Raw genomic sequence first — 25,988 nt, 5'->3', positions numbered from 1 at the left:
GCACTGGTCACTGTCAGAAGACAGGATACTAAGCTAGATGGACCATTGGTCTGACCCAGTATGGTTGTTCTTATAAGTTCTGCTCCAACCAGCAATTAGTCTATAAGTGTGGAAGAGAATAAACCCTGGTTAGCACCAATTCAAGAAAAGAGAATGCTACTGTTGTTTTTACCACCCCATTACAAGGTTGAAATCCTATTTCAGATTTCAGTCTTAGAAGTAGCCATCGAGGCAACTTTCTGGCAAAGTTACAGAACATTAAAAAAAGAGATACTAATGTTAAGATGTGTAAATACCCCATTCCCTGAAGGAGCACCAAGAGCTCTGACAAGATTCCCTTCCCATCCTTCATTAAAAAAAAAGCATTGAAGAAATAAGTCTAAAGTAAATATACAAAACACAATGTAAAAATTTGCTTGTGCAGCGTTTAGCTGCTACAGGGATGGCAGTATAGAAATATCTTTGTATGAAGTTTGCTAAACAATTATAGAAATTGTGTGCCCTCCTTCCTTGTACTAATCTAAATGTTACTTCAGGAGACTACATATTCCACTAACAATGATCCCCTATCCTATTAACCTCTTCTCATCACCAATGGTAAATAACCATCTTGTCACCAAACAGAGACCATGAAAATCCCAAGAAAGGAGCTGAAAAATGTTTTGATATCGAATCCCAGCCTGAGGCTAATGACTACTGAACCTTGTACAGGCAGCATCAGCCAAGACTGTCTTGAATTTTTTATGCTTTTTTTCTAAACCCAGAATGTATCTATGTCCATTCACCTCTTTCTTATGTTACAGGCTGAGATCCTTCTCTCACTGATGAGAAAGGCAAATCTTCTCACTGATTTCAGTGGGAGAGGGACCAGGTCCAGCAGAACGATTATTGGTATGCATGTGGAAATCAACAGTTTAGAACATAGTCTTTATTATTCCAGATCAGTGACTATAAAACAGGATTTTATTTTTATTACTCTTTTTATTACATACAATTGTAAATCAGTTCATTCTTGCATTTCTGCCTTACTAAACCTATCTGCTGTGCTTTAGATTAAAGAAGACCACAATTTACCATATTTCAACATGTCACAAAATTGCTTTCAGGATTATTGTTTCATGCCATGATTTAGGTATCCACATATTTTCAAGAATTTTCTTATGCTACATGGTTTTTTCTAGAATCCAGTCAGCATATTCCACCACTTTTGTATAAACACCTGGTTGCTCTGGGCGAGCGCATCCTTCACCCCAGCTGGTAATGCCCACCACATACCAGATTTCCTCATGTTTGCATGATAATGGCCCACCTGAGTCTCCCTGTATCACAGAAGAAAAAGACAGGATGTGCAAAAGATGGTTTTGGTTAGTACTTCTTTTACAAAGAAGGGCCAGATTCACCACAACATTACTCCCATTTCAGACCATTATAAATCAATCCATTTCCATGGAATTGCACTGCATAACACAGGCCCAGATCCACGAAGTTATTAGGTGCTTAATTCCAACTCATTTCAATGGGAGGTAGGCACCTAAATGCTTTTGAAGATCTGCGCTACAGGAGTTTGTATCAGGCTCATGTGTTTCAGGAAAGTTAACTTTTACATATTTTTCATTCCGTTAGACAAATTTCTACTTAACACTATCGAGCAGCGTTCCAACCAATATCTACATCTTCTTGTTTAAAGCCTAATGAAATACACATTTGTATTTCTAATTTAGGGGTTTCCTCTCATTTATATGCTAGTGAGAGGAAAAAAGATGCCAATTTACAGGCATTTATCTTGCGATCTTGATCTTAACATCTCTTTGTCCTAAGCTTTTTGACTACGGTCAAATGTAACATAAGCTTTCTATCTTGTTTGTCCTCTGTTAGGGAGACCATCTCCTCCCAATCACTACTGTGCCAAAAAAGCAGGTGCATTATTGTCCCTGCATGTTAGCTGAAAAGAAATCTTTGTCTCACTTATCTATGCTTTTGGCAGATACAAGTGAGAATTTATGTTATAGCCATGTATATATCCATGCACCCATCCACTTCTTAATAGCTGATGCTATTTTTAAAGTGTTGCTACAAGATTGTAGCCAGTGATTAGAATGCATGATTGTGCACTTATCGTCCCATTACCTTACAAGCATCCTTTCCACCTTCTTTATAACCAGCACATATCATCTTGTCGGTTATTCTGTCCTGCTGGTATCTTGTCTGGCAGTCTTTATTTGATATTAGAGGAATAGGAGCCTTCTGAAGAATATCTTGCACTTGATCTATAAGCAACACAATACATGCCAAAGATCACAGAAGTGTCAGTTGTATCAAAACAAGGAAAATAAAACTCTAGGAATCCCAACGTAGAGTTATTACAAAGAGGACGCACTGAACAAGCCCCATTCAACATGAACTTGCAAGCACCATGGGCCAGATTCTGCTCAGATAACACAGTGTAAAGCCAGAGTTATGCCATGGATTGTTGTCTTCTTTGGCCATTTCAACCCAAAGTGAATATTTTTTAGCAAAAAATTTACTCTGTTTTTTTTAGCTGTAGATCAGTGAATTAAAAAAAAGGACCTGATTTTTAGTGAGGCCTCAGCCATACTTATATAATTCTAGCAAAGTGCAGCAGCAAGGTTGGCCAATAAGTAGCAAGACCCAGTTCAGAGGGGTTCTTTTAAAAAAAAAAAGCTCAATTTTTTAAAATAATTTTTTTAAGGAATACATTCCATAACACAACTCTAGCGGGCCCAGGTTCCTCCAAGTGACCCGTCCTAATGCAACTCCCACTCTCAAGTGGAAGCTGGGGAGTTTTACAAAGGGCTCCCCTACCCAGAATCATTTGATAGGAAGAGAAGATCCATCCCTGTCTCTCTGGGTGACTGACAGCTCAGCCAGCCAATCAGCTGTTTTCCCCTCACTCTGGGTTCTACAAGAGCTTCACACCCGTCATAATTATGTTCTGAGAGCCACTTATTTAAGATATCATCCCTCACCGCATTTCCTGCCATGATATGGAGGTTTGCTGAAGTGCCTTGACTCAATAAGCTAGATTGTGAACCATGTCCTCACACTGGTATGGAGAAATATTCATGTGAATAACTGCTCACTAGGATGAGTAAGGGGTTCGCAATCTAGCCCCATGTAAGAAAAAATTACTAAAATGTGTAAACATTTGAAGGACCAGGCCCTAAATGTAGAACAGGTATATGGATGCACTATGGAATGGATGGATATCCTATGGACAAACAAACTGGCATCATCTACCTCATTATCACATTCCCATCAGTGTATGTGACGTATATTTATGACTTGTTGGGAATTCGCTGAGAATACAATGTGAAGTGACACACCACAAGGAGTAAATTGCACTCTCAGTTGTAACATCAGTAAGGCTTCTAGAAGACATATATGTATACATATAAAGGGTTCTTGTATAGTTTAGGAATAGTCTTATTCATGCACACTCATTCTGCTGGAAGCTCATATAAGTAAAATAGTGAGCAAATGACTGCCTTACATGTAGAGTGAAACCTCAGTTCCTGTTCACAGGTATCAGTATGACATGGTCCTTGAAAATATAGGTATTCATGGGTTAAATATTTGTCTGTACCTTGTTCTTTTGTGTAACCCCATCCAATCACCCAGCAGTTGGTATAATTTGTGTTTCTTTCTTCTTTTGATGGCAAGCATATGGGATGTTGTAAATCTAAAATTTAATTAAAAAATATTAGTTTAGTCAGAAGAAAGATTTAACTTTAAGGTTCTTTGTGTCCCCACTGAAGCCCTGATGCTATTCTTCTCCATAGGCTTCTCCCTGGAGACTGTACAGTGCCACTATGTTTCTGTCCAAGGTGGACAGGGTGAGTCTCATAAGAACATAAGAATGGCCATACTGGGTCAGACCAAAGGTCCATCTAGCCCAGTATCCTGTCTACCTACAGTGGCCAATGCCAGGTGCCCCAGAGGAAATGAACAGAACAGATAATCATCAAGTGATCCATCCTGTGTTGCCCATTCCCAGTTTCTGACTCCCCTCAGAACCCATCAGCTGTATATTCAAGTAAAGTAACCCTAGCTTCATGCTCAGCAGTGCTGAGAACTACCGTTAGGTCACCCTACCAGGCTTCCAAATTTAGAGAAATAATTTTATTATAATGTAATATTCTATGTACCAGTAAAATTCATAGGCTTATCAAGTTTCATTAAGGCAATGTCATATCCAGTTTCTGCAATCACATATTGAGGGTGAATAATAATCTCTTGGACTTTGAAGACAGGTGTATCCTCATTTATTTCTGATAGTTTTAAAATGCCAGCATAAACACGCCAAATGTTGGGATTCTCGAGACTAAAGAAAAAAGACAAACAAGCAATCTCAAGTTCAGAGAATTTCACTATTTTATATAGTTTGCAGGTGCCAATGTTTTCAGTTACCCCTGGGTGCACAGAAGTGAGCACTGATGCCATTCTTTCCATTGCTGCATTTTCATAGTGTCAAACTAAAAAGAGATTCAGCTTTTCCCTCTCCTATGCTTTGCATGTCTCCTGTTCCTCTTCTCATTTATATTCCCATCTTCACATCTGCTTTCTCTCTCCTTTATATTTAAATTCTTTCTGGTCCTTTTTCATCTTCTTTCTATCTCTCCCTTCTGGTCTCTTTTTAGTCTCTTCTTTCCTTATTTTCCTTTCTAAAGGCCTGATCTAACCAACACTGAAGTCAATGTGAGTCTTTTCATTGACTCAGTGTGCCATTTTTTATTAGCCAAAATAGAACTGAAAATGTAAATTCCAGTAGAGTATATTCAAGGACTTATCTAATATAAAGATGACTCTTACCACTAAAATTTTTGCTGAAAATATAGAGGAGAAAATGTAATTACATAGAGCTATATGAAAAATTCTGGTTCATTTCTCTAGATTCAAATTTCATATGAGTGCATGTAATAGTGACGTTGTATGCGATTATTTGATTTCAGTATTATACTATTAAGTCATTGTTAAAAGTTCAGTAAGTGCATAAATTAAGTAATATAAATTATCTTAAATTGATTTGCTACAGAAAGTTTATATGTGAACTGGCAAATATCAGTTAACTAATTTTCCATCAATGGAGTGAAGCTATTTTTCTTTTAATAGGGTGCCCTCTTGTCTTTTAAAACATTGGAAAGATTCTACTCCTAGAAATAAACTTTTGATAACATGCATGTAAAGATAATCTTTACACTATTGGACTTGTCATTCTGGGCCAGAGTTTGACAACCTTAGGTAAGATTACTTGCAAAGTAAGGTGCCTGATTTTGAGGTCCATGTGACTAATGGTAGCCATGTTACTGGATCAATGCTCTCCTTCTTTTGGGCCTGTCACCTGTCATCTCCTTCATGTTCAGCATGGTTCCCACAGCACTGGGGGCAGCATCCAGAGACATCACTTTCATCAGTAACTGACAGGATGAGCTGCTTTTTTAAAATGTAGACAACACAATGAGGCAAAGGGAGCAGCTAAATGTCAGTTGTGTATATCTGGTCTCCAAAATATTAATGGCTTCATGTGTACTCACAAACTTGTCAACCATTAAAGGTATGTATTGTATGTTTCTATGCACTCTAGCATTCAGTACTTGCTGGCTGCACTAAATTCCATGGTAATTTTACAAATCACTAATAATTAGAACATAAAAATAACTGATTCATACAAAGAAGCTTTTGAAGTGGGACAGGCTATACAATGAGTCACTTAAATTGAAGCATTTCAGATGTAACATCCTAGTAATTATGCTCTAGACATTAGTTCCAGTGTAAGTCCCTGTTTCCAGGAACTTTTAAACAGAGTAGGGCAGAATCTCTGAGGTGCTCTGGACCCTTGACACTACTCCAGGCAAACAGAATGGAAATTGACCAGATCTTGCCAGCTGTGAGTTCCCCTAGCATGGCAGAGTCCTCAGTTAGCAAAGAGCTAGTTCCTATGTCTCACAGCCAGCATTGTGGAATGTGCTGTGGGAAGAAGAGTGCAGGGATACAGTGCTGCTGTATTCTAGTTATTTTCAACTGGCAACCAGATGCTAGGGGCTATAACCAGTTGTCATAGATTAGAACAAATTAGAGCAATCCCAGAAATTAGCATACAGTTGATGTTCAACACAGTATGCAATTATTCAACACTTTATCTGTAGGCAAACTTTCTTAAACATGTCAAAGACACTAATCTCCATTCATGTCCAAGTCTTTGACAAATTTTGTCTTCAACAAAAACCCTCAGAACGCAACATCCTCTGGGGGGGAAATAACTTGGTGAAAAATACATTTTTTTTCACACTCACTGTACAGTGGCCACACAAAACTTGACAACATTTTCCAGTGAAATTCACCTTTGAGCTGAAAACAAGCCAGAGAAATTTCAGTCTGTGGGGTTTTAAAAGACATTATAAATGACTGAAAATATTGGTACAGGAAGTGTCTTCTCATATAGGACAACACTTCTGAGCTCCAGTTGTGGAAACCTGAATTTTCTGCTTTAAAAATCTCACCTTTTGGTTTCATTAAAATAGTTGCTTCCTGCCTACTCCTCATTTTTACTATTTATATTTATTTTTTGTGAAAGACAGGTGTTAACTGAGACCTCACATGGTGTCAGAAAGAGCTTACACTAATTCATTCCTTTATGACTAGTACTCACTTATCAGTGCAATGCGCAGCTGTTAGAATCCACTGATTGCTGATAATTGACCCTCCACAGAGATGTCTCTGAGTAGATAACTTGACTTGCAAGGTCACTTGCCATGGCCATTCACCACGAAAAGAATCCGTTCCTCCGACAATTCTGTCATCTGGTTTATGACACACTATGGAAAGAATTAAAAGCCTGTATAGCTTTATTTAGCAGTTTGCATCCCAAAAGATCTGAAAGTGTTCTGCAAACGATATATGAACTATATGTTGGAAACATTTCACCCACCAGTGGAATTTCAGCCACGTCTGGAGCCTGAGCTAAGTACTAAGAGGAAGAGTGACACCTACTGAATTCTGATCCCTTTATGAGTATGATCTCAGTGTAAATCTATTGTTTTAACACCGTGCACATTATTTACCACTAGATTTTGCCACTCTTACTCTTGTGGAATAACACCTTGTGGGACTATTCATGGAAAAAGATACCATTTATGTGAATAATTGTGGTAATTAGGTTTACTCATATTGATGTCAATGGAGCTATACACCATTGTGGAATTTTTCCCATTAACTTTGCACAGCTTTATTAAGTGAAACTTTTGCTTACCAGTGCTTACTTTTCTTTTACATAACCTTAAAGTGTAGCCAGAGATCCTTCCTTTCTCATACACTATTCCAGTTGGGGATCCATTTGAGGACATTCTCAAGTAGCATTTGCATTTACTGTAAATCAAATGAATATACAGATTAAATTATAATTTTTTACCTAATATACTTGCTGTATGACTTCTTCAGCAAACTTTAGAACATTACAAAAAATTATCTTACCCTTCTTTGTTGCATGATTCTTGGAGTGGAAAATAAGTAAAAAACTGGCAGCGGACTGTGTCTGTGCAAACTTGCTGACAAGCTTTGTGTCCTTTAACATAGGTAACATTCAATTCATCTCCCAAAAAGTTTGTGTCCGTGTAAGTGCGAGAATGGCAGGCTGTAAGGCATTAACATTGCATATGTCAATAAATCAGTGTGTTCCCTGCACTGGTGTTCCATTCTCAGACTAGTTTTCTATTGCTCATTAAAATTAACCATTGAAATTGATGTGGGTTTTTATTGTAATGCATGCTTTACCAGAAAAAGATCTTCTGCAGTTTAGAAGACTAAAACCGGACATAGCATTTTCCCTTTCTACACGTGCATGTGGTACCCCAGTTCTCGAGGTCTTAAGGAAACAAAGATTTCTAAAAGAAAAATTAAAAATAGTATTAAGTCACTGAACATGGCCTAACACTGATCTCCCAAACTAAATGCCCCCCCAGTATAGATCAAACTGTAAATTGTACAATCTGGCTCTAGGGAAATTAGACATTGTGTAAATTGGCATAGCACAGCGCTGTACCAGCTGAGGATCTGGCCTGTTATTACCAAGGTTTTGAAAAGCAGAAGCGCTTCCAAGTCCTAGCAAGTGAAGCTCCTTTTTTATCTGTATTGTTTTACATTTCTGCAAAAATAATTCCATATAAAAAGACATTAAGAGAATGCTAAGGTTCCATGGTTCGACATCAAAGGTGCTAGATACAAAAGTGTATGGTAGTATTTTTGTGAAATGCCGTGTGGTTATGCTATTAAAAAACTGCATGGTAATAATGATTATGCAAAAGGGGTGAGTTTAGGTTCTGCACAGCCTTAGCTTTGCAAGGAAAGAGGAGGTTACTTACCTGTAACTGGAGGTTCTTTGAGATGTGTGGTCCCTATCTGTATTCCAATAAGGGTGATGCACATATGCCATGCGCCCAGAGTCAGAGCTTTCCAAAGTAGTTTTGCTTGTCGATCTGCACATGCACCCTTGAAATGACAACCTCAACCATAGGCACTGACTCTGTGGGTGCTCTGGTCCCAGAGCACCCGCGGGAAAAAATAGTGGGTGCTCAGCCCCCATCAGTGGCCCCGCCGATCAGTGCTGCTCCCTCCTCCCCCCTCCAGCACCTCCTGCCCACTGATCAGCTCTTCCCTCTTCCTTCCAGTGCCTTCCACACACCACGATCAGCTGCTCAGTGTCAGGGGCAGGAAGAGGCAGGCATGGGGGGGGGCTTGGAAGGAGGGGTGAAGTGCAGGCAGGGCCTCGGGTGAAGCTAGGGTCAAGCACCCCCCCAAGAACTGAGGAAGTTGGCGCCTAGGACCTCAACATTCTTCTCACATAAGACTTTATGGGTATGTCTACACAGCCCACAGCAGCAATTTGCCCAGCCTGGACTGACAGACTCAGGCTAGCCGGGCTTGTACTAGTGCTCTATAAATAGCTGTGCAGACAGTGCTTTGAAGTTGTGGCTCAGGCTGGAGCTTGGGCTCTGAAACCTAGAGAGACTCGTCCAGAGCCCGAGCTTCAGATACCTGTTTAGTAAGGATTCATCTTTATTTAGGAGAACTGGAAGTTTATTCCCCCTTTGATATGTATTTTCTGATTAACTTTTATGGTACATGCCTCTAGATATGCAATTTCAATAATAGCCTCCTGTGCACATCGGAGGAAAAAAGTTGGTCCTTTGAGAGATTAAACATCCCTTTTGATATCATACATATATAAATAAAACATTTGTAAAGCTGTACTTTAGTGAGCATTTCCACAGCTATATTAATAGAACTTTTATTGTTATTAAAATGGACATAAGTATTTTTAATATTTCTAAATAGAATTTTAAAAATTAACTGTCGTAGTCACCTTTGTGTTTCTACTTTCCATTCCCTGGTGAAAAAGGTAAAGAATAAGCAGTTTGGATAATAAGTACAAATCGTTCGACAAACAAAAATATCAGGAGTGAAAACACTTGTAAGATCAGTGCCTGAAAATGTTGTTTGTTGAAAAATGTCCATAAGACAATCTGTATAAAAGAAGGGAGAAAAAATCTAAATTCTAGAAATTACTGATATCAGAAAACTGAGATGCGTTTATATACAAGCCTTATTAGTTTTCCTCTATGTTTGAAGGATAGCATAAGATTTTAATAAGAAATCATATTTTTATGAACATCTTAAAAAAAGATCTCTCTGTGCTCCTTCATTCCTTCTTTCTTTTCTCATTTATTTCAAGAAGCAAAAGGAAAAAGACAAATATTTTTAGGGCTGTCAATTAATTGCAGTTAACTCATGTGATTAACTCAAAAAAATTAATCATGATTAATCACACTTATAACAATAGAATACCAATTGAAATGTATTAAATATTTTGGATGTTTTTCCTCATTTTCAATATTGATTTCAATTACAACACAGAATACAAAGTGCACAGTGCTCATTTTATATTATTATTTTTATTACAAATATATGCACTGTAAAAATGATGAAATAGTCTTTTTCAATTCACCTCATACAAGTACTGAAGTGTGATCTCTTTATTGTGAAAGTGTAACTTACAAATTCAGATTTTTTTTGTTACATAACTGCATTCAAAAACAAAACAGTGTTAAACTTTTAGAGCCTACAAGTCCACTCAGTCCTACTTCTTATTCTGCCAATTGCTAAAACAAACAAGTTTGTTTACATTGACGGGAGATACTGCTGCCCGCTTGGTACTTACAATGTCACCTGAAAGTGAGAATAGGCATTCACATGGCACTTTTGTAACCAGCGTTGCAAGGTATTTACATGCCAGATATGCTAAACATTTGTATGCCTCTTCATGCTTCAGCCCACATTTCAGATGACATGCTTTCATGCTGATGATGCTCGTTAAAAAAGTAATGCATCAATTAAATTTGTGACTGTACTCCTTGGGGGGAGAATTGTGTATCCTGCTCTGTTTTACCTGCATTCTGCATACATTTCATGTTATAGCAGACTCAGATGATGACCCAGCATGTGTTAGTTTTAAGAACATTTTCACAGCAGATTTGACAAAATGCAAAGAAGGTACCAAGGTGAGATTTCTAAAAATAGCTACAGCATTCGACCCAAGGTTTAAGAATCTGAAGTGCCATCCAAAATCTGAGAGGGATGAGGTGTGGAGCATGCTTTTAGAAGTCTTAACAGAGCAAGACTCTGATACAGAAACTACAGAATCCAAACCACCAAAAAAGAAAATCAATCTTCTGCTGGTGGCATCTGACTCAGATGATGAAAATGACCATGTGTCAGTCTGCACTGCTTTGGATCTTTATCAAGCAGACCCCATCATCTGCATGGAAGCATGTCTTCTGGAATGGTGGTTGAAGCATAAATATCTTGCAACGCCAGCTACAATAGTGCCATGTGAATGTCTTTTCTCACTTTCAGGTGACATTGTAAACAAGAAGCAGGCAGCATTATCTCCTGCAAATTGTAACCAACTTTGTTTGTCTGCATGATTGGCTGACTGTAGTGGGGTGGTCACCCGCTCCTGCCTTAAAAGGCTTAAAACAGCCCAGGGAGAGGGCTGTGGCAGGGAAGGAAAATCTAGGCGGATTAGGGGAAACAGACACAGCTGGGGCCATGCTCCAATCAGGCCACAGCTGGCCCTATAAGAGAACTGGGGGCCAGCGGCTGACAGACTCTGTCTAGTGTTGAGAGGGAGGGACTTGGCTGCAGGGAGTTGAGAAAAGGTACCTGGTGTGGAGCAGGGCTTGGGGAAGGCCAAGGGAGCTCTGGCTGGGAAACCCCCCAGGCTGTGGCCTAGTCGAAGGCGAATTAGGTACTGGGGTTGCAGGGGGCAGCCTGGGTAGGCAGAGGCAACAAGTCCAAACCCCCCTTGCCTATGATGAGTGGCTTTTTACACTGCAGTGAGTGGGGGCTAGATAGTGACTGGCAGTAGTCAATGACTGAGGCAAGGTGGAGATAGAGGGTTGGGGGTTCCCCTGGGTGGGGAGACCCTGAGCTTGCAGGGGTATTGCCAGGGGACAGCACCCCAAAGACAAGGGACACTGGGTCCTGGGAGGGACATGGGAGCCAGCGGCAGTGGGACACTGGCCTGCAGAGGGTGCTCTGGAGGCAGGAAATGCTAATTCCCTGAGATGACCAGCAGGAGGCGCCACAGGGGTGAGTCCCACACATCTACACTGACCAAGAAGTAGGACTGAGTGGATTTGTAGGCTCTAAAGTTTTACATTGCTTTATTTTTGAATGCAGTTTTTTTGGTACATAATTCTACATTTGTAAGTTAAACTTTCATGATAAAGAGATTGCACTACAGTACCTGTATGAGTTGAATTTTAAAAAAAAATGTTTTTTACTGTGCAAATATTTGTAATAAAAAATAAATATTAAGTGAGCACTATACACTTTGTATTCTGTGTTGTAACTGAAATTAATATATTTGAAAATGTAGTAAACATCCAAAAACATTTAAAATAATGGTATTTTATTAACAGTGTGATTAATCATGTGATTATCACAATTTTTTTTAATCACACAATTATTCATGATTAATGTTTTTAATCGCTTGACAGCCCTAATATTTTTCAAATGTATTTAGCAGTTTGATTTCAGGACATTTGTGACAGCTACTTGTGACATCACAATTACTGTAACTCATGCAATTCTTTTGATAAGATTTCAAATTGGTCTCAATTTTTTCTCATACTTAAACACATTATATTGCCATAGATCTTAGCCTCCCATCTATGATGGCTAAAACCAGTGAGTGTGAATACACTAAATGTCAATGGAATTTCTTCTATATCCATGTCTGTGTCTATCTAATATAAACTAAATGTGGACAATGTGAAAAGCCATTCCTTAGTTGCTACTGCTTTACGGCTGGTATGGGCACTGATACCACTTAACGTCTTCTCCCTTATTCACACCCCTATCCCATTTCTTCTTCATTATCTTCTACACTTTAGTGAGCAGGTGTCATCACTGATAATATTAATATTGGATTATACTATTTTTGAGATCGTTTCCAGAGAAAATTTCTATAATGGGACTAGCAGAGTCTGATAAGATACTCTAATGCAGAAAAAGACAAATAACAAAAAGATCAAGAAATACAAAATGGTGTTACAATTATGGGAAGAGATTTCTAGTGAAGGAAGTTCTATGGCCTGTGTTATACAGGAGAGATGATCACAGATCTCTTCCGGCCTTGGAGTCTATGAATCTGTGAACTAAGATAATGCATGAAGAAGAAAAATGTCACAACTAAGATAGGAGAATGCCAGACAATATGAGAAGGATGAGAGAGATAAGAAAAGGATGAAGCAGGATGTTACAATTAAGTACAGGAGGGAATAATACCCAGAATCTGAGCCTGCAGTCCTGAGAATTTTGCCTGGATAGTAGGAACAGGCTCAAATCGTACATTAGGCTTAGCAACAGGATTTCCACATTTTACAGAAAACTTATTCTCTGATCAGTTTTATGCTTGCTTTAAAGATCTTCAAGAGCTAGTCTATACTTCCCCACTACATCGGCACAGCTGCACCGCTGTAGCACATCTGGTGAGGATGTGCTATGCCGATGGGAGAGTGCTCTCCCATCGGCATATTTACTCCACTTCAATGAGAGGCGGAAGCTGTGTCGGGAGCGAGCAGCTCCTGCCTACATAACATGGTGTGGACACCGCTTTAAATCAATACAACTTGCGTCGCTCAGGGGGTAGCTTTTTCACACCCTTGAGTGACATAAGTTACATTGACTTAAGCAATAGTGTAGCCAAGCCCCAAGTGTATACACTGCACATAATTTGAAGCAACAAACTTTATTCTATTCCTGATCTGCAGACTTTGATGGAATTTTATCTTACAGTTTTTGTATCTATGATACAAAGGTAAAGTGCAAAAACAAAATTTTGAGATCTTCATCTCCAAAGGCATTTTCCATAGCAATGATAAGAAAGAAAAGTTAAGAGTCAGAACCTGTAATCTGAAGTTTACTACTAGCTACAGGTTCCAAAAAAGGAATGAGTTGATACTAGTGTCTTTTTACATCATGCATATAACGCTTCTACACATGAGGTCTGTATAGAATACCTTGTTCCATTTCCTTTCAATCTAAGTTAAATCAATAGATGTAAATAGTTACCTGTTTGAGAAAGTTGGCAGGGTTTTAATGAAAATCCAGATACAACATTATTAAGCAGTCTTATACTGGTTGGTGTTCCCATCCTGCTATTTTTCAAGAAGCATTTGTTACTGAATTGGGGGGGAAAAATGTATTTAGTATGACAACAAACCAGATTCTTTGATCCAAGAAGTCAACTTTGTGCTACTCAAGTGGACTTAAACTTGGCAGAAATGGCCATCGGAGAATTCTCCCTGCACAAGGTAGCTCTCTGCTCTTGCACCAGCACTACTTGCCAGCCACAGTACACAGGGCAGAACAGGCAGTGAGGGGTTTGGCAGAGCAGAGCCTCCCATACAACAACTGATTAGCTGAACCCTGTTTAGCTTGTAAGATCTGACAGGATCACAGCACAAACACAGTATAACTACTAATCATGTAACTTCTCAGGTCCCAATTCATGGTACCCTGTTTTATAATCACTTCCTAGAGCACTAACCAGAGCTTTGTGGGGTAGGCCTATGAAACAGTGTTTTACTCCAGTCCTCAGCAGTAAGTGATCCCTATTCACCACTGTGCACTGAGCCTTCCCTGGGATTTTTGGGCAGCTTAAGAGGATTCTTTGTGGTGCATTTTAAATTAAATGTATGGGAAGGAGAGGAAGAATATTCAGCCAAATACTGGGGAAGAAGTGGAGCCCAGATACCTGGTCATAATTGTCACCATTTTAAAAGTTTGCGAGAGACTTTGAGCCTATTAAATAGGGAAATTGAGAGCCACAGACCCATAGCTACTGCAGGATTTGGAGTGCATTGGGAAACAGTAACACTTTATATAGGAGCATTTTACAAGCAGGAAATAATTGAACAGCACAATATTCCTGTTAGCAGAAAATTATTATTGTCTCTAAGAATCTGGTATAATATTGCCTTAAAAATGTAGGTTGGCAAATGAACACACTGACATATTGTGTTGGGGAATGAAAGTAATAAAATGTTATATTTAAAAGGTCCAACTTTCATGTAAATTTCACAAAAAATATGCGATGGGACAGAAAAATACAGAAGATATTCACTAATAATGCAATTTGATTATTGGTAATTATTTTTATTATGGTAGTGTCTGTGACAAACATAGCAATTTCCTGCCATATCCTTGGAAAAACCTTATTGTATTAAATGCAAAGTTTATGTATTTTTGTGGGCCAGGATTGTATGTAACCTTTCTAGGAGAGAGATGTGATATGAGGCTTGGGAGTTCAGAGGATTATATTGAAATTGTGCCAGACAAAAAAATGGATTTTTGGATAAATAACCTGATTTTAAAGTGACTTGGGGCCTTCCTTCTGATATAGAAAATGGATAGGACCTTTTGTCCAAAGCGGGGACCCCAACCCTTGCATCAAGGTTGGAAGGACTTGGTCTTCTAGGGCCCTATAAAACTAATGGGTGACTGCTGGTAAGCTTTTTAGCATGTGTGTAAGTTCTTTTATTATTTTTAATGTTTTTTGTAATGCTTTAACCTTACAAATAAATGTGCTAGCTTAGAAAAAAGCTGTGTGATAACTTGTAACTGCTGGCAATTACTCTCTTCATAGCCTCTGGAGAGGAAGCAAAGTACAGACATTGGTTTGCTTAAGCAGTCTGGCTTGCTGGGAATATCACAGTGTAGGAATGGAACTGGACAGCCAAGAACAGGAACTTATTGTGCTGTTCAAATATAGAGTAATAGGATAGGAATAGAATATTTATCAAAGTTTTCTGTAGTGCATCAGAAGTTGTATTATTATAATTGAAACTTAATTTACATTTTTAAATATGACAGCAAAGAAAAAATAACAAACTTTTGGCTGGTCCGAAGGTAGTGGGTTATCTCAATTGATTGTTCACAGTCAGTTACAGATTGATCTACTTGTAATCATAGTAACACTAATGGCAATAATATAGTAGTAATCAATAATTTTAAATTTTAAAATTCATCATAGGTTCCTGATCTTGCACTGAGCTGAATGCATGTGGATCCCTGAGGTCAGTGGGACACTGTTCAGGTGCTGTGCAGATGGAGCTTAGTGAAGGATCAGGGACATAGCTTCCTGAATTGCTTTTTCTGTTAAATAAAACAAAATACTCTAGTAATAACATTAGAATTTAACAATATCCCCATTTTAACAACAACAATTACACCTCTCTCTGATCTAGCACTTGTCATCTAGAGATCTCAGAGTACTTTACAACGGAATGAAGTATCATTATCCCCATTTCACAGATGGGAACACTGAAAAAGAGGGGTGGCAATAAATTGCAATTAACTAGAAAATGATAGCCAATATCACGTGAAATCTTTACATCTCCCCTGCATTTTAGGCTCTCCAGTACCAAGCTTGCCTTTGCACCCAGGAATAAATCTAACTTAAACCATTACAGACCTTTTTCTACCTTTCGGGGGGAGGGATAGCTCAGTGGTTTGAGCATTGGCCTGCTAAACCCAGGGTTAGGAGTTTAATCCTTAAGGGGGCCACTTAGGGACCTGGGGCAAAAATTGGTCCTGCTAGTGAAGGCAGGGGGCTGGACTCAATGACCTTTCAAGGTCCCTTCCAGTTCCAGGAGATTGGCATATCTCCAATTATTACCTATTACCAATAAGTCTAGACCTGATTTGAATAGGGAAAAAGATATTTGTGATTAATTTCTACATTTCAAAGAGAACAATGCAATGTAAATGCTATTTCCTTAGCTTCCCTTTTCTTAAATTTTTCCTATGAATTACAGTGCTAACCCATACTGCTGTTCAGTTAGAGTCAAAATGTTATTTACCGAAAATCTGCACTGTGAAATGCTCCTGAAGCGTACGTAAAAAAATGACAGCTGTTGTCATTGGTGCATCTCTTTTGACACTGTTGATAGTTGTCAGCAGTAGTTATATTATAATTTGTCCCTTGCATATCCAGTCCTGTATGGACATCCATGCTGCAAGCTGGGGAATACAAACAAACTACTATTCTGGAGACATTCTGTTTTAGAAGTGCCAAAGATACAGCAGTTCACATGAAGCAACCTTACCTACTTGATTCTGCAGCTCTTATACACTTGAGTAGCACCTTATTTTGTACATAGCCCTATTCATAATACTGGGATTGCAGAGTCAGGTGCTACTTGATACAAATAAGAGTGACAGAATCTGGTCTTAAAGATGCAGCTGTGTCTTTGCAAGAGGAGAGAGCTGAGGACAGTCAGATCACTGAGTCACCATGATGGGATTTCAGCCATGTGGCAGCTCACATTTGATACATCAGAGTTTGTCTTTCTACTTTCAAAATTCACAAAGCATAAATCAGCACTTTTAACAGGCAAATTCTGTCCTCAGACACAATAGCCAACTCCCATTGGAGTCCATCAGAGTTGTTCACATGCTTCCAAAGGGAGAATTTGGACCAAAGAAATTGAAATAAATCTCTTTCCCCCCCACCTCCTCCCCCAGTAGATGGAGGCTTTACTTTTTACATTTTGGGGCACCAGGTTGTATTCACCCAGCAAATTTGTCAGCTAGCCAGAGCTGTTTCCTTATCATGAATACAAAGGGCCAGATTTTGATCTGAACTACACTAGTCTGATTCCAGAATAACTCCAGAGGCATTAATTAGAATGAACAGCAGGAAAAATGTCCTTATAGCGAGATCTATTAGACTGGGCAAAAGCAATTTAGAATTATGAATATGAGTTATATTCATATTCTCATATATATATACTCTGGCATCAGTATATAATTCAACAAAAAAGGACTTCAAGATAGTAGTGAATGCTCTGTCAGATGAGTGCCTGTAAGAGGTGAGATGCTGAATTTTGAATAAGCTGCAGCCTAGTGGTATATAATGGGCCACATTTAACCTTGATGTAAGCAGGCCTCTCTCCAATGAAGAAAATAGAGTTCTGCCCAAATATGCCAGGCTCTGCTTGGCCCAATATCAGCAAGGGGTTCCTAAAAGAAATAATTGCAAAAAATATAATCTCGCATGTGCAGTGAAAAAGAATTTACCAATCATGCAAAATCTGTTTTGCTGAGCACTAGTCTCAGCTTGGTGATATCTTGATGGTGGTATGAAGAAGTTTTAATAATAGATTTAAAACATGCATCCATTGATATGTCTTAGATATGGCACACTGACTCCCAGACTGGGTTAAATATTTAAAGATGAACTCAGTAACGAATTATCAAAGGGCATCATCAAGGTGGGAGCATCACACAGGAACAACACAGAGCCAATATTGTGAGCTTCTGTTTTGACTGACATATTCTCCATAGAGCTATGGGGCATACATTGCCAAATATCTCATAAGCAATAGGATGGAGTAAAAATGACAGAGCACTCAAATGGAGGAGCAAAATATATTTGAGAATAATCTGGAGAGCTGCAGCATAGAATTGCAGAGTGCTCCGCCTCGTAATTAAACCAAATGGAAGAATAAGGTTGTACTAATAGGATTTCCTTACTTCCCTGTTGTTGGGAATCTAGAAGTCAGGAAGCTGGGATTCAAAAAGAAGCTAGGAAAGGAATTGTCAGTTGTTATTTAAAAGAGTTCCCATGAAGTGATTATCCACCATGGTTATCTTTCTAGTTCAGTTTTTAGTTCCATTCTAACTCTTTGAAATATTTGTTGTGTGTCACACTGTAAAATAGATTCAGTTGCACAGTAGATGAATAACCATATCTTACCCGTGATTTGTGTGTTACATTGTTTTAAGGAATGTCCAGAGATTGCATCTGCCATGCCCACCTTTGGTAATATTTCAGTATCACTGTCTTTCAAGAAGCAGGTAAACCTGTATTTAAAAAGCAGTGCTAGGTAAAATTAACCTACAAAGCCCAAACGCATGGAAAATAGCTTGTGTTCAGTGTAGGGTGACCAGATGTCCCGATTTTATAGGGACAGTCCCGATTTTTGGCTCGTTTTCTTATATAGGCTCCTAGTCCCTCCCACCCCCATCCCAATTTTTCACACTTGCTGTCTGGTCACCCTAGTTCAGTGTTTCTATTCTCAAAGAGCAAAATGTACTTTCAGGGCCAGCACCTCAGCCTCACTTTAGCCCCTTCTGGTGGAAGAAGAATTTAAACTGCCCTAAGGCAGCAGTTATGGGGTCCCCTAACCTAGCCCTTCCTGACCCCTTCCAGCATAAGGGATGTTCTGGGGTAAGAAAATCTAGGCATTCCCAAATTCCCCAGCATCATTATATCTAGGCACCAAATGCTTGCAGATTTAAAATCTTAGGGCTGGATCATGCTGTGTAGTCCATGCTCCATTTTTGGCAGCACTTACTATTCATGTGGGGATTCCAGGAGGCCATGTGGCTCAGGGAGGCAAAATACCTCTAGAATATTCTGTGTGGGGTCTAACCACAATCCTTTTTGCTATATCCCTGGGTGTGAGGCACACCCCACTGGGAGGGGCGCATGCTGGGTTAGATATGGGAAGGGAGTATCTAAAGAAGATCTAGACATTAAAATGAGTAGTCCTTTAACAACACACAGCAGATCTGAAGGGGTGCACAAGTGGTTTCCTTTCTTGAAGGGGAAGTTCAGCTTCCAAAGGTCTGGGAAATGCTGCTTTAGATGATCATTTCTAAAGAAATGTGAGTGTTACCCAAAGCAACCTGCTCTTCTACTGTGAGAGCCACCATTGTGTTCTTCCTTTAAGCACATTTCAGCATTTCCTATGTAATAATATTACATCGATGGAGTGGTGCTGAGTGCCTAAAATACATTATGCATCCGTAACACAGAAAAATCTGCTTCTGTTACAGAGACGTGGTATTTTACCTTTTGGCAGGATCTTTAGTCCATGTTGCTGGAAGGTAGGTGAACAACAGACACCTAGGATGGTAAGTACACACTATTCGACAGTAATCAAGGTTTGGTGTGAAAATTGTAGACACGTCTCCTCCTTTGAAGTACGTATTTTCATAGATCTGAGTTATACATTCTGATATAGAATAGTGAAATGCATTAGTTTGTGTTACTGAAGGTGGTAAATCTCACAATATGTTGACCATATTGGTCTAGGACTAAGGCAGGGTCCCAGAGCCAAATTCACAGGTGGTGGAAATCTGCATAACTCCAGTGGACTCCAACTTTTGATGGACCCTCTATTTCCTCTTAATCCATCCAGGATCTAGCTTTACCTGCTTTATACCAAGGAACAAAACACTCTCTAACACAAAACTAAATACTGAACTTGAAGTGAAGTGAAAAAGTAAAAGTTTAGGAACTGTAGAGAACCTAAAGAGCGATAATATAATCTCAAATTTATAGGCACACATCATCAAGCATGTAGTAACTCTCCTACAGCAAAACACATCCACATAGCTTGTATGTGTGAATAATAGAATAAAGGCTGTAGTGATCTGTTCATATGTTTCAAAGAAGGGGTAGGTGCTAAATCTGAGGGCAGATCTACACTACCGCTTAAGTCTAACTTACGTCACTGGGGGTGAAAAAAACACACCCCTGTGCAATGCAAGTTAGATCGACCTAAGCGCTGTCTAAACTGGTGCTAGGTTGGCAGGAAACGCTCTCCCACTGACATAGCTTCCGACTCTCATGGAGGTGGAGTAATTATGCTGACAGGAAAGTGCTCTCCTCATCAGCATACAGCATCTTCACCAGAAGCACTACAGCGGCGCAGCTGCACCAATGTAGCACTTCTAGCGTAGACCTGCCCTCAGTTTTAAAACACACACAATGCAGGTTTAGAGATGCATACACTATGCTGCTTGTTGTTTTGCCCTCTGGAGTTCTAAGAAGTGTTGCTATGTATATCCATGTGTACATATGAGAGTTTTGCTCGGGATGCAGTTCTACTATTAAAAGAAAAAATGGATAAAGGGAAATTATTCTATTCTGTATGGACTGGAAGGAAATTCCAGTGAAATATATTTACTAAATTGATTTTATCCATTTATTTATAAATATAGCATGTGACTATGGTCTCTCTCTCTCTCTCTCTCTGTATATGTGTGTGTGTGTATATGTAAATAAGTTCTAGTGATAATATATTTTGATATTTTGAGAAAACATATATATATTTATAAAATGCTTTTTTACATAAACAAAGAGATGCACTTATTTTTTGACAAATTGTGAAAACCAAAATAGCTTGGATCCTAACCGATTGAATTCCTTTAAAATATGTATTTTCACTGATATACCTAATCCCCTAAAATATGTTTTATAATAATTCGTATTAATGCATCCTACATTTAATATGTTAGGGGATAAAAATGGTTTTAAAGTCCTGGAAGGGGTTAAGATTTAAAGAGTTTAACTGAGATGAGCATTTTTAAAAGGGTTAAACTTAAATATATTTAATTATTTTCTTTTGTTTAAAGTGTTTTGGACATGGTTTTCAATATAGTGTGAAGGCTGTCAAATAGAGTTATATATATATGTTTTCTCAAAATATAGTATCACTAGATCTTATTTACATAAGCTTTAATAATGACAACAAAAGGAATGCCATTTGCTACAATTTGAAACATTTAGCATAGTAAATACATTTTTAAAATAGTACAAATGATCTGATTCAGATGCTCAGTAACTTATTTACCTTTTTGTACAGACTACAGAAGAAATTAAGAATTTAGCATTCTGATTTTGGGGTGCTCTAATTTAGTAGGGGGCATTGCTTCCACAACCTTTCGACAAAGTTGAGTTTTTAGTTTTCTAGAGCTTCCACTCCAAATATATTTATTTAAAAATGTTAAATGAAGCTGTCAGTCTGTTCTTGTTAAATACTCTATTAGCTAACTCCATCCTGTGTGAAAATAGATAATTCATTAGGAGAAATACCAATTACAGTTTTATGCTTCCTAACTTATTGGCATAGTGCTCATCATGGAAACATGATGGAATGTTTGCCAATCAAGTGAAGTAAATCATTAACATATGCTGACATTGAAAAATGTACACAAGAGTTTTACTTTCCTCTGACTGCTACCTTTCAGCTATTTCAACAGAACCATAATGCACAGTCAGATAAATGGTTTGAGTTATTCAGACTTCTTACAATAGAATTTTCCATTTAATAATAGGCAGATGTTATAAGGATGCTACTAGTATCCTGAACTGTTTCCTCAGCTGTGGGGGTTTTTTTTTTGCTTGTTTTTTTTTAAAAAGCATAATAGTGTCACAAAAGAAATGTGTAAGACTGAAGCTTTTTAAAAGTATGTTGCTGACTTTTAGGCCAAGTTTCTCTCTTCAATATGGCTGCTTGGCTGAACCATTCTTAAACTGTACCCTTCCTCCTACCTGCTAGCATTGGGGAGTGACCAGGGGAAAGGAGACTTGTCTGTGGCTTCCTCACACCATGGAAAGCCACAGCAATCTCCTGCTCCTGCTATGCAGACCCCTTGACAGCCAGCACAAGTTACAGCAGCTTTACGTTGCTCTAACTTACACTGGGTGACTGGCCAGAAGGAAAGTCAGCCCAGGATCATGGGAGCAAAAGAGGTGGGTTAGAACCCCTACCCACAGGAACTGTGCTATGCACTCTTCAGCTGCAGCAAAGAATCTGGGCCCTAGTGTTCTGGGCTAGATATACTTGGTCTGATTCTAATCTCACCTACACTGGTTCATAATAGTTATACTGGAGTTACTTCTAATTTACATCAGTGTAACAGGAGAATCAGGTCTACTGTACAATCAGGCCAGGCTGTACAATCTTTACTAACGTGATTTCAAGCGCTATTCAATGGGATTGCTCAATGTGGGGTAAGAGTAGCAGAATCTAGGACCCTCAGTTTGCATGCAAGTATTTAAGCTGTCATAAATATGATTCCCCTTACTCTTACTTTTTTAAAGTTATATTACTCTGCATGCACATTTTAGGAAGTATGCATAAACTTACCACTGTAAACCGAAGTGAATAAGAAAATGAAATTAAAGGTCTGATAAATCCAAACCATCCTAAAAAATAAATACATCAAAATGTTTCTTTAGGATATAATTAACATGTGATGCAATTAATCTTAAAGAGTAGTAGAGCTACACATTATTGGGTGATTTACATGCAATTTTTCTGCCAGACAGTCATTTAAATAACATGCAAAGTCATAGGATACAATTGGAATGACTGTGCTGGTATATACAATAGCATGCATTAGCAGCAGAAGTTTCATACAGTGTTATGACTGCAAGAATGAATTACATTTACAAATATTGGGACAAACTCTGCTCGGCTCTCCAATGGAGTTACCCTGGATTTTCACTTAATCAAACTGAGAGCCAAACTGGCCTGCTAATTATACATTTCAGTATTACAATATGACCATCTCCTGCTAGTCATTTATTTCCAAATGGTTTTTAATCTAAACAGCTGCTAGCAATCATGTAGGCATTGCATTCATCCTTAGTATTTTAGCAAAATATGAAATCTTACAAAATCTTAAATTCTTCACTTCTAAAAATGTTATGCTGCAAATTTTAGGAGCAGCAAATGAATGTTTGTCAGCAATATAACACAACCCATAACCAGATCAACATGCATTGTGTAGTGGATATTGCCAATCTTTTATTTAATAGCAATTAAAATAATGGAAGTTATTTACCTGAAAGCACAATAGCTGCACATGTGAGAGTAATTCTGGCTGGTTGGATAATGTGCGTGCTCTGCTAGGGTAAAAACCAGCACTTCCAATTGTGTTAAATATTTTGCATGCAATGTTTGCCTGACTTGAATATTTACTTTAATGGGTACTCACAATGTCAACATTGTTTCTGTCTTTGGACCAGATCCTTAGCTGGTGTAAAGTGGTAGCGCTCCAGTGAAGTCAATGTAGCTACAGCAGTTTACACCTGCTGAGAATCTGTCCCTTTTTTAATAAATGTCTAATCCCTGTTTTACAATAGTCAAATCTTCTGCTTAATGTGGGGCCCTGCACAAACTAGTGAAGATTTATGTTTAAGGAAATCTTCAGGGCATAGGCAAAAGAGAATCCCCCTTCCTCTATTCTGTTCTTCCCTCCTTGCCCCCCACCCCAGGAAATAGGCCTGATCTCTCCTCACTTAAGTATGAATCTTACAATTATATGTGTGATAGTGAAATGGTGACTCGAGCCCAAGTGAGTTACAATGGTGTAAATCTGGTGTAACTGAGGAGAGACTCATGTCTAATGTTTCTTTCCTTTGATCACAAATTCCTGAAGTGCTGCATTTAGCAAGTGGAAACCAGTACCCTTTTCATGAGGGGAACTGCAGTCTGCTGTCTCAAACATATATTCAAATTCCTAATTTTCAAAAGGCTCTCCATCAGCTACCCCACCTGTGTCTCCAAACTCAATTTTCCCTACTGTTTTTTCTCACTTGTTATGCCTCCCAACATCCTCTTTCTTAACCACTTCCTTACTATTGGCTTCTGCATTGGGACCTTTCCATTTCTCTCTGTGGTTGATACTCTACTACAAGGGTAGGCAAACTATGGCATGCGTGCCAAAGGTGGCACGCGAGCTGATTTTCAGTGGCACTCACCCTGCCCGGGTCCCAGCCACTGGTCCTGAGGGCTTTGCATTTTAATTTAATTTTAAATGAAGCTTCTTAAACATTTTAAAAACCTTATTTACTTTACATACAACAATCGTTTAGTTATATATTATAGACATAGAAAGAGACCTTCTAAAAACACTAAAATATATTACTGGAATGCAAAACCTTAAATTAGAGTGAATAAATGAAGACTCGGCGCACCACTTCTGAAAGGTTGCCGACCCCTGGTCTACTACCTCTATGCCCAGTGACTTTCCTTTCCTTCTCTAATTTACCCCTGTAATGAGACACATGGCCTTTTACAAATAGACCACAGGTGTGCAGCACTATTCTGTTTCACCCAAAACAATGGCATTCTGGAGGCTGTACATCCCAGAGGGACCATTGGATTATAGGCGATGGGAAGAAATAGCCTATTATCCCTAGCCTACTCTGCCACAGACTCCCTGTGTGGTGTTGGCTGCCCTAACCTTTGGCTTATAGAATGATTCTTGCTCTTACTCTCTGGCCCAATGAATCAGGCAGAGGAGGGATTTGGCCAACAGCCTCCCACATCATGGGTCAGTGGCACCACTTCTTCTGGTTGTGCTTTGTGCAGAGCTCAATCCAGTAAGCATGCTCTGAGACACCTACTAGACTGAGGGCCTCCAGGCAAGATAGGTGGGGGAATGCAGAGTTTCAGAATTCAGCTAGGGTTTAGGCATGAGCTATATGCTGGGCATCTGGACTGAGACAGCACTCTGAATGCTCACCTGCAGAAAGTTAAGTGTCCAGGAAGTTTAGGCATCTACAGGGTTAGCAGAACCCTAGCAGGGGTTTTGAGGAGCTCAGTTTTGGATTTAAGTGCCTTAGGAAGTTAGGCACCTAAATACCTTTGTGACTCTAGCCATTAGCCTCTCTGTGCATCAGTCCCCATTCATAAAATGAGACTAACAGTACTTTCCTGCTTCTCAGGGGTGTGTAAATATAAATAGATGAAAAGATTGTAAGGCACTCCGATACTATTGTAATAGAAGTCATAAAAGTACCATAGATAAAAATTCTGGGAAACGGGGCCAGAATACAAACAAGCTCCTTTTTCGTCAGAACAGGGAGATATGTGGAAGGAGCAGGAGCTCTGCCTTGCTTCACTCACAGACAAAAAGATAAAGAACCCAAGGGAGGCACTGGGTGGCCCTGTGAAAGCCTAGGAAGAGAACTGTTGGATTTATTTATCAGTGGAAATATTGTTGACTGAGAATTTGTATTGGAAGCCCAGTACAGGAGAAAGTTTGAGTAAGGTGAAGGAATGGCCTTGGGCAAAGAGGCAGAGTGGGCTTGAGCGCCCGAATGGGCATCTGCATATTTAGCTGCCCAAGTTTCTGCTCATCACGTCCAGTTCCACCATGAGGAGAAAAAAGCCTGCACCCTAGGTAAAGACTGGGAAAGACATTTTTTTTTAACTTGTTAACATGGAAGGAGTGGAGTTTTTGGTTTAGCTGGATGGGTAAACTACCCAACTAGCAAGGGGGAAGCTGAGGCAATGGTTGCAAGCACTGAGCCACTGCAACACCTTTTTCTAATTTACAAACCTTTGAATTGACTAAATGTAATTCTGTGTCACAGGTATTCAGTGAATAATTTCTTTGTACAAATTTCATCCCAAGCATTTCTAGCACAAATTTTTTAAAGAATGATTATTTGTGCTAAAAACCATTAAAATTTCAACTATTCAGATATTAACATTTTTCACAAAACCTCAGCACCTGTCTGAATACAACAGTAAGCTGAACTTGCTATTTTTGTTCATTAAATAATTCAAAAAGTGGCTTGTTAAGTAATTTGACCA

The 25,988-nt window shown here is 38.9% G+C and overlaps 1 protein-coding gene across 1 annotated transcript; it reads right to left on the bottom strand.

The window, feature by feature from the left end:
• Positions 1-945: 945 nt before the first annotated feature.
• Positions 946-23,322, bottom strand: LOC123371509 (coagulation factor XI-like). Its single transcript, XM_045019211.1, has 15 exons — positions 23,227-23,322; positions 22,527-22,585; positions 19,442-19,604; positions 18,341-18,447; positions 16,443-16,602; positions 13,651-13,760; positions 9,377-9,536; positions 7,789-7,898; positions 7,489-7,648; positions 7,268-7,383; positions 6,668-6,833; positions 4,167-4,342; positions 3,605-3,700; positions 2,128-2,267; positions 946-1,319 (listed from the first exon to the last, which is right to left on the bottom strand). Exons 1-15 carry the CDS (start codon positions 23,247-23,249, stop codon positions 1,164-1,166), a joined length of 1,902 nt encoding a protein of 633 aa, XP_044875146.1. The 5' UTR covers positions 23,250-23,322; the 3' UTR covers positions 946-1,163.
• Between the last annotated feature and the right edge of the window lie 2,666 nt (positions 23,323-25,988).

This window comes from Mauremys mutica, chromosome 5 (genome assembly GCF_020497125.1).
Source record: "Mauremys mutica isolate MM-2020 ecotype Southern chromosome 5, ASM2049712v1, whole genome shotgun sequence".
Classification (NCBI taxonomy): domain Eukaryota; kingdom Metazoa; phylum Chordata; order Testudines; family Geoemydidae; genus Mauremys; species Mauremys mutica.
Note: the sequence above shows the minus strand (reverse complement) of the source record. Positions and strands in the feature narration are given on the sequence as shown.

What these genes read in the sequence shown, in the direction of transcription:
- LOC123371509 (XM_045019211.1), bottom strand. Translation starts at nt 23,249, where the DNA reads ATGTGCAGCTATTGTGCTTTCAG. An exon ending in CTGCAGAAGATCTTTTTCTG is followed by an intron (nt 7,649 to 7,788) that starts GTAAAGCATGCA and finishes AATGCCTTACAG; the next exon opens with CCTGCCATTCTCGCACTTAC. An exon ending in TAAAAGAAAAGTAAGCACTG is followed by an intron (nt 6,834 to 7,267) that starts GTAAGCAAAAGT and finishes TTCTTTCCATAG; the next exon opens with TGTGTCATAAACCAGATGAC.